The sequence below is a fragment of the Echinops telfairi genome, unplaced genomic scaffold (genome assembly GCF_000313985.2).
Source record: "Echinops telfairi isolate 266 unplaced genomic scaffold, ASM31398v2 ScPeMD7_7469;HRSCAF=8507_0, whole genome shotgun sequence".
Taxonomy (NCBI): domain Eukaryota; kingdom Metazoa; phylum Chordata; class Mammalia; order Afrosoricida; family Tenrecidae; genus Echinops; species Echinops telfairi.
In genome coordinates this window covers 82,997,629-83,005,984 of record NW_022111372.1, presented here as the reverse complement: position 1 = coordinate 83,005,984, position 8,356 = coordinate 82,997,629, and the positions used below count along the sequence as shown (strand labels likewise).

Genomic DNA, 8,356 nt, shown 5'->3' with positions numbered 1-8,356 from the left:
GGACTGAGCATGATAGTGGGACAGGAGGAAAGTCAAGGGAAATAGAGGAAAGAGCTGGGAGGCAAAGGGCATTTATAGAGGTCTATATAGACATGTTCATATGCAAATATATTTATATATGAGGATGGGGAAATAGATCTGTGTGCCTATATTTATAGGTTTAGTATTAAGGTAGCAGAGGGACATTGGGCCCCCACTCAAGTACTCCCTCAATGCAACAATCCCAATTTCTATGCTCGTGGTTATGATCCTCTTTGGGAAAGGGTTGGTTGTCTCGGTTCTATCAATGAGGTAGAATTAGTGTGTATCCTGAGTCCATCTCTTTTGAGATATGAAGGAATTAAACGAGAGAGTGAGCAGAGGTGGGGGGGCGGTAAGGGGTGGGGAGGGAGATAGAAGCTAACACACATGGAAGCAGATGCGGAAGAGACACAGCCCTTCCTCCAGAGCTAAAGGAAAGAGGCTTTTCCTGGAGCAAGCCCTCGGAATTCCGACCTGTGCCTCCCCAGACTATAGAGAAATGTGTTTCTGTTGGGTAAAGCCAACCCCTGGGGCATGTCTGTGATAAGAGCACTGGCTAAAACACCCCTTGATCCAACATGCCTCGGCTGGAGCAAATAGGCGGGTTCTGCTTTTCCTCTTAGTCCTCCATTGCCCATTCACTCTCCTGTGTCAAGCACCACCACCCCCGCCGCCACCCTTGTGATCCACGCACAGGAGGTCTTGCCATACTCCAGTCTTAAAAGTCCCAGAGCCTGGAACTTCACAAGTATGTTAGAAGCCCACACTTTTCTTCTCACCCCTAGGCATGCAAGGGAAGCCAAGACGGAATGCCTGACACCTTTCACGGGGGCTCTAAGATGGGTTTCTCTGTTTGGGTTTGGTTTTTTTAAATTTATTCGAAAGCTATCACTGTTGTAGCGATGATGAGCTACTACTGCCTTTTGTAAGGAGCCCCGGTGGCACGGGGCTCCTTACTGTGGGTTACAGCAATCCACTCCTAACCGAAAGGTGAGCGGGTCAAACCCACCAGCTGCTCCACGGGAGAAGGATGCAGCAGTCTGTTCCGCGGCCTTGGAAACCTGCGGGGACAGTTCTGTTCTGTCCCGTTGGGTCACTATGAATCAGAATCGACTCTACAGCCAAGGTGGGTGACTACCATTGCTAACACTACGACCATGCCTCATAGGTGTATTGTTTCATTTAATCCTCATTTAGAAATCGACAGGGAAGACCACTATGACCCCCGCTCCACAACCAGCATCCAAATCGACACAGCAGCTGCTGCTTGCAGAGACGATGGAATGAAGACTCCCCAAACTGCAGCACGCGGTCTCGCCGGAGCAGTGGAGCTGACATTTGGATCTAGGTTACACCCAGATTGGATCGGATGCAGGAAGCTCCCAAGAGCCTCTCTTCCTAGGGGTGGGGCCGTGGGACACTGATCTGTACAGTGAAGCTGGCCAGCTAAGAGTCACCAAGTGAGTAACGTGGGAAAGTTTGGCTCTCTACAGCTTCCCGCAGCACCACTGGACGTGTTAACACCCCCTAAGGAGAGCAGTGGACATCAGTTAGACGGAGCCAGCCGCAGGGGTGGAGGGCAGAACACCACCGACCATGCTTAGCCAGCTTTGCAATCCCAAGGGCTGGACTGCTGCCCGCTGGCTGCTCTGCTCATTCCTCGATTAAACCAAAAGTCAGCCCTGGGAGAGAAGTGCGAAGGAAGGAAGGAACGGACGGACAGACAAACGTGTGTGCCCTTCTCGGGACACAGATGCCTCAGGCCTCTTCTGGATTGTCAGCGCTTGGACTTCACCCCCCACACACACACACACCCACACCCTTCACCCCCAACACGTACACTCCCTCCTCTCTTCCTCTTCTTCCCCCCACCCCCCCTCTGGCTTTAACCTGTTGTGTGTCAGATCCGGGGCAGCAAAGGCACCGTAGACTTCCAGCTCTAGGACCCCCTGGGCCCTGCCTCAGTTTCTCTCATCCAGGAACCGGAAGAGTAAGGCTGTGGGTTCTGAGCGCACGCTAGTGGCTGTAAGGTGGGGCCTGGGAGAGAGCATGTCTTGGAGGCCACCCAAGAAGGATTAGTTTCAGCCCTGCCAGGGATTTTCTCCGAAGTGGCCAGAGTTCGCCTTGCACTCCCCAGTCTCCCAGCTCCCTGTTCCTCTAATCCTCTAATGCTGCTGCCTCACCGGAGGACAATTCCTGACAAAGAGAGCTGCACACCTCCTTAGGGCCGCCAGCCAACTTGGACGGATTTCATAGACGGAAACGCAGAGGCTCCCAGAGAAATGAAGCGCCATGCTCTTAAGGCACTCAGTGAGCTCTATGCAGTGTGTGCGTGTGTGTGTTCGCACGTGCAAATGCCACATTCGTTTCATATGCACCCAGCTATGCACATAAGATGTGTGTGGGCGTTGTTTATGAAGGCACATACATTAGATGGTGTCCAGGGACACCCAGACATGGCACCTTGTGGGTGTTTCTCTTCTACCTATCAACTCCCAGCCTTCCTCCAGTGTAGTCATTGAGCAGTCTGGGACCCTAATCCTCCCAGGAAGGAGCCCTGGTGCCACTGTTGGAAAAGCATCGGACTGCTAGCCCAAAGGTTGGTGGTTCAAATCCCACTGCTGCTTCTCGGAAGAAAGATGAGGCTATCGGCTTTTATAAAGATTTGCAGTCTTTGCAGGGTGGTGCTGGGTCAGAACCCACTGGATGGCAGTGGGTTTGGTTTGCTTGGGTGTCAATCCTCCCAGTAATAGTAAAAGAAACAGACAGATGGACAGACAGACAAAAATAGACCTTGTGGTCTATTCCGACTCACAGTCACTCACTCAGTGGTATCATGGGCGTGTGAATGTGCTAGAACATCAGAGATGAGAGACCTCAAAGTATCAGGTAGGGAAACTAAGGTAAAGGGTGGGCAGGCAAAGGACTTAGTAACAATCCCTAGAATTGCCCCGGGCCTTGGTGTCCCAGGTCTCAGCACCAGGGTTGTAGGTGCAGGTGAAATCTACAGACCTGGCTTAGTTTGGCTTGCCTTGGGCGATCCCTACCTGCCGGTGAGGAGCTGGCTCCGGGAAGGTGTGCAGATGGGCTGGATATAGTAATTCTCCAACTTGACGCCTTCCGCTGCCAGCCGGTCCAGCGTAGGGGTCTCGATTTCTGACCCGTGGTAGCCCACGTCGTGGAAGCCCTGGTCGTCCGTGAGGATGAAGATGATGTGGGGAGGTTGGGGTGATGCAGTCGATGGCTGCTCTGAGCCAGCCTCCCCGGGCTCATCGGACACTAGGCTCGGTTTGGTCCAGTCCCAGGACAAGTAGCCAAAGCTGAGCAGGCTGACTAGTGAGAAGCCGGTGAGGGCGTGCATCGCCACGCTGGTGCGCGCGTCACAGCGCGCAGAGCTCCACTGGCCTCACTGCTTCGTGCGCCCAGGACGCACGACCCGGCAGCCCGCCTGACAGCTGTTGGACGCTGCCACAGCGCTCTACGCCCCAAAGGAGACCCAGTGGCCGGTGGTCCCGGACTGGCAGCCTGACGCCGCTGCGGGGCGCTCTGGGCAGGTCAGGCCTGTGCCCAAGTGCCTCTCGCCGCCGGGCTCCCCTCTCGCTCCCTTTCCCCCAGCTCAATCCGGCCACTCTGAGATGCGGCTTGGCAGCTTCCAAATAGTGCTCTCCACCATCCTCTGACTCGCCTCTCCTTTTAACCCCGATTTCTCCCGCTCTCCCTTTCTCCTTCCCCGACCCTTCAGCCACCCCCCTCCGGCCCGGCCTCTCGCCCCGCCCGGAGTCTTCAGAACTGGGAGGACTCCCCACAGGGAGGCGGGCAGGACCCCAACGGAGAACCGGAGGGAGGCACGGTTGGGCGGGTCTGGGGTGAGCGTGGGAGAGGAGGGGCGGGCACCGCGCTCGAAAATGCCAAAAAGTTGTAACATCTGCCGGGCCAAGCCCCAGGTGGAGAGGCGGGACGTCGAACCTCGGCTCCACCCCTGGGCGGGAGGCCCAGGCTCTCTGGTCCCGCGGGCTCCAGGCCCCGCCTTGGCCGGGACTGGTGACAAGGAGCTGGGCTGCTTGGAATGAGACGGAACTGCTCCGGTAAGGCGAGCCCTGGATTCCTAGATCACGCAGATTTAGCATTCCCTCTCAGCAGTCCAATGAGGAAGAGAGAGTGGTGATCTGTTCCCATAGGATTGTAGCTAGATAACCCAAGGGTGCCGGTTCTAATTGGGACTGGCACACAAGGTCCTGGAGAGTCAAACCCGCGGGCTGGTGGCACACAGTAAGCTTTCAGGGACCCGCATGGTTTTCAACCAGGCCAGGGCAAAGTTGGAGAAACAGGGACAGCTTTGTCAGGCACTTGGGCCTCGATTCCGGACGCTGGGAACTGCTAGCTCTCTGCTTCTTCAGACCCTGCCCGCACCTCCCTGATTGACTCACTGATTCGAATCTAAAACGGTCAGAACTGGAATCCAGAGGGCAGTCGCTATTATATCCATCTGTATCCGCAGCAAAAGCTCAATCAATATTTGTTGCATGAATGAATGAACGAACAAATGAATGAGCCACAGGCATCACCCTGGCCAATTCGCATCCAAGGAAAACTCTGGGCCAAAGAAGGAAAGTGTGGGATCCGGGCCAGACAAGTGTGAGTGAGTAGCAGGGCTGGGGAGGCATGGGCTGCCCAGAGCCAAGCCCACTTGCTTAGACCGGGCTTGGCCATGGCCGTGCAGCTGTGGAGCAGCGTCACCAGGTCTCCCGAGTTTTCCAAGAAGGATTCCAATCCAGATAACTGTGAGCAATACAGTCCGATTCTTAAACGTTAATAATGAATTGAAGACAGAAGCTAAATATCATGCAAGCCAAATGCAACTTCTCAGAGGCAAACCTGGGACCACTGGGCCATTAAAAGTTGGACTAGGTGCCAACCCGCAGCGTCAGCCTCCCTGTCTCCTGGGATGTGACCAGTGCACACTTTCAATGCGGAGCAAGGGTGGCTCGGATCCTCCATGTGGGAGACCCAGGTGGCATACAGGGCCACAGACACCCACACTGTCAGGGGAGGTTTCCCTCTTGCGATAATGCCAAACGGCTTTCCGCCAAGCTTCCAGACTAAGATGAGGAAGAAAGGCCTGGGGATCTGCTTCCCAAACTCAGGCCAGGAAACCCTACGGAGCACAGGGGCCCAATCGACAACCAGCCTTGGGGATGGTGTAGGAGCAGGCAGCACCTCATTCAGCTGTGGCTGGGGTCACCCCAAGCCCAGGTCACTCTGATAAGTGGGAACACTGGGTTAGAGAAAGCAGCAGGTTCATCAGCTACTGGGATTTCTGCTCGTGTTTAACAGGCACGTTACACCGTTGGCCTCCGGAAGGGAGGTTGGCCAGGCAGTATTTCCCAGTTGCACGTGCCCAAGGACCCTCTTTGTCACAGAGTAGCGTGCAGGCTGCCGTCTGGAGAAGTGTGGGAACCATGGCTCCGCATGTCTATGCACACCCTGCTGCCTAGGTGTGCCTTCTCTCCCAGCATCTCCTCCTGTCATCGCTACCCTCTGACTTCAAGCCACGGTGTTTGGGGAAAGAAACCAGATTACCAAAATAGCCACCCACCTGAGACCGCATTTTGAAATGAGAGCTGTGTGGGACCAGCCGCTCCTGTTTGCTCAGAGCCCCGTATTTAGGGTGACCGGATTGATCATATGGGAAAACTGAGCCTGTTGTTCTGGTGGAAGAACTGTTGAGGACAGGCAGAAAAAACACAGAGGGGGAGAATGCTGTAAATAGGGCTTCCGGAGGCTTCAGCCAGAGGTTGTCCAAGGGCCAAGAAGGGACAGTTCACCAGAGGTCAGACGGGCTTGGACTTGGCGTTCTCTGCATTGTTCAGGGCTACCATGCACATGGGTGGAAGCCACCCCAAGGCTGTGTCACAGGAAAAGCAGCCAGGGGACCGGGCGGGGGCTCAGCCAGGAGGCAGGACATGTGACACAGGCTGTAGACCTCAGTGGACTCTCACAGGAATAGGCTCAGGTGACCAGACATCCTGCTTTTGGCGGGACAGTCCGATTTTTGGTGTTTTAAAAAATTCCCGATTTTTGGAAAGAATGCACGACAAACTATGGAACGGTCTATTTGGTCCATATAGACCAAATTTTTAATCAAGAACCCCGGTCAATGGTGTCCCGCTTTAAATCTGGTCACCTTAAAGGCCCAGCAGAATTTCTGAGGGCCCAAGCTGCAGGCTGTGGTGGCAGATGACTTGAGTTCAAATCCTGCCACTGATTTGGGATCTGGCCCCAGGCACATTAGCTCAACCTCTATACTAGGGGAGAATAATAGAAATGAGATACTGCGCAGGGCCCAGCACATAGTGGGCCCTCAATAAATGTGAGTATGGTTCCTCTGTGTGGTTCCGAAGGCCCCCTGGTGGCGAAGTGGGTTACGAGTTGGACAGCTAACTGCAAGTTCGGCAGTTCGAAACCACCAGCTTCTCTGAGGGAGAAAGATGAGGCTTTCTACTCCTGTAAGAGTTATAGCCTCAGAAACCCACAGGGCAGCTCTACCCTGTCCCATAGAGTCGCTGTGAGTCAGCATGCACTCGATGGCAGCTGTGCCTTCTGAAGAGGCAGGAATAGGCCTGTGGGTACGTCACTGAGAGGCCGATGTCGGCACTACCTTTGTAAGAAGTTCGGCAGCTTCCTGAGTGAAAGGATGGGAGTGATGGGTGGATCGCCGGTGGGGAAGAGCAGGTAGACCTCTTGGGCCCGAGGCGTGCTCCCCAATATGCACATTTCTTTTAATCACTGAAAGTGGGCACTGAGGGCACCATCCCCACCCCCATCCCCCCAATGTCCTCGGGAAGTAAGCATGGATCCTTCACGCTCCCTGTAAGGCCCAGCTGGAACATTTGAACAAGACATTTGAAAGGCTGTGGGGAGGTAAGGAGAAACCAGCACAAAGAGTAAAGACCCCAGGCCCTGCCACGGAGCTTCGCGTTTCTTTCCGTGCCTTCTTCGGCCCAGCCACCACCACGGCAGACTCTCAGTGTCTCCAGTGCGGGCCCAAGAATCACAGCTCCGAGAAGCACAGGTCTCTTCTCCAGTCAGCCGCTAAGAGTCTGGGCCGTGTCCCCCTCAGGACCCCCATGCTTTACAAGGCAATGACATCAGGAATGACCACCCCAGGCAAGAACGATCTACCCCCATCCACAGAGGGGGTCTTCTCACGCCAGAACACCCAAAGTACAACCACTTCAAAGCACAGCAAGAAACCTCAGATCTGCACAAGAAATGCGAGTTGGGTGTTTTGCCTCCTAACACGCCTGTGTTTTCATGGATGAAACAAGACCTCAGAAAGCACTGAGCCCCCCACTACTGGAACTACGTGAGAAGGGGCTTAGGTACTCATCTGCCCGGGGCGTCCTGAGAGAGAAGACCTAGAGGATTTCTTAAAGTTCCTTCCAGCTTAGAAACTGGAAATTGCTAACCTTATTTGCCAGGCAGCATTTTGTTCTGTAGGAGCCCTGGCGGCATAGTGGTTAGAAGTTGGGCCATGACCTCCAAAGCCAGCAGTTCAAAACCACCAGCTGCTCCTCATCAAAAAGACTGGGGCTGGCTACGCCCGTAGAGAATGACAGCCCCAGGAACTCCTGGGGGCAGTTCTCCCCTGTCCCAGAGGGTCATTATGAGTCAGCATCAATCTCCTCTATGGCAGTGAGTGTGCTGTTTGGGTGTGACGTCACACTGTAGCGCATTGGGTCGCTGTGGGCCGGAACCGGCTGTGTAGCACCCAACAACAGCAACCATTATTTACCCACCGAATGCTCCCCAGGACAAGCAGACGGGAACGTGGAAAACTGGGCGAGTCTGTTTTGTGACTGTCTTTCACTGCTGTACATGTGTGTCTGTGGTCCAGGAGGTATGTGTATTGTTGGTCATCTTTGGCTTAAAATGAGTTCGGCACAGATACCTTTTGTGGCTGCCTGACTGCCTTTGCCCAGACGGTGTGTGCCGTGGCGGCAGCCTCGCCTTCCTGCAGGAGAGCTGGGCTCGATTCTGGGCCCTGTCTGTCAGTGCAGGCGTGCGCGTTGCTAGTGCTGAGCGGGCTTCAGTGAAGCTTCCAGAGATCACCGAGACACACTAGGAAGAAAGGCCTGGCCATCTCCTTCTGAACGCCGGCCAGCGGAGCACAGCCTCACAACGAGGGAGGATGGCGCAGAGCTGGCCAGCATCACGTCCTGCTGTGCGGGGGTGCCGGGAGGCCAGGTTGTCTCCTCTGGACTGGACCACATCAAGGCCCTAAAAGAGAACATGAAAGACCTTCTGAACAGTGCAACTGTCACAGATCAGAGGA

The 8,356-nt window shown here is 54.9% G+C and overlaps 1 protein-coding gene across 1 annotated transcript in view; it reads right to left on the bottom strand.

The window, feature by feature from the left end:
• Nucleotides 1–3,382, bottom strand: part of ARSI (arylsulfatase family member I) — an 8,971-nt gene extending 5,589 nt beyond the window's left edge. The window contains exon 1 of the mRNA XM_004696725.2: nucleotides 3,069–3,382. Coding sequence (XP_004696782.1) covers nucleotides 3,069–3,382 — 314 coding nt within the window. The remainder of the gene's footprint in view (nucleotides 1–3,068) is intronic.
• Between the last annotated feature and the right edge of the window lie 4,974 nt (nucleotides 3,383–8,356).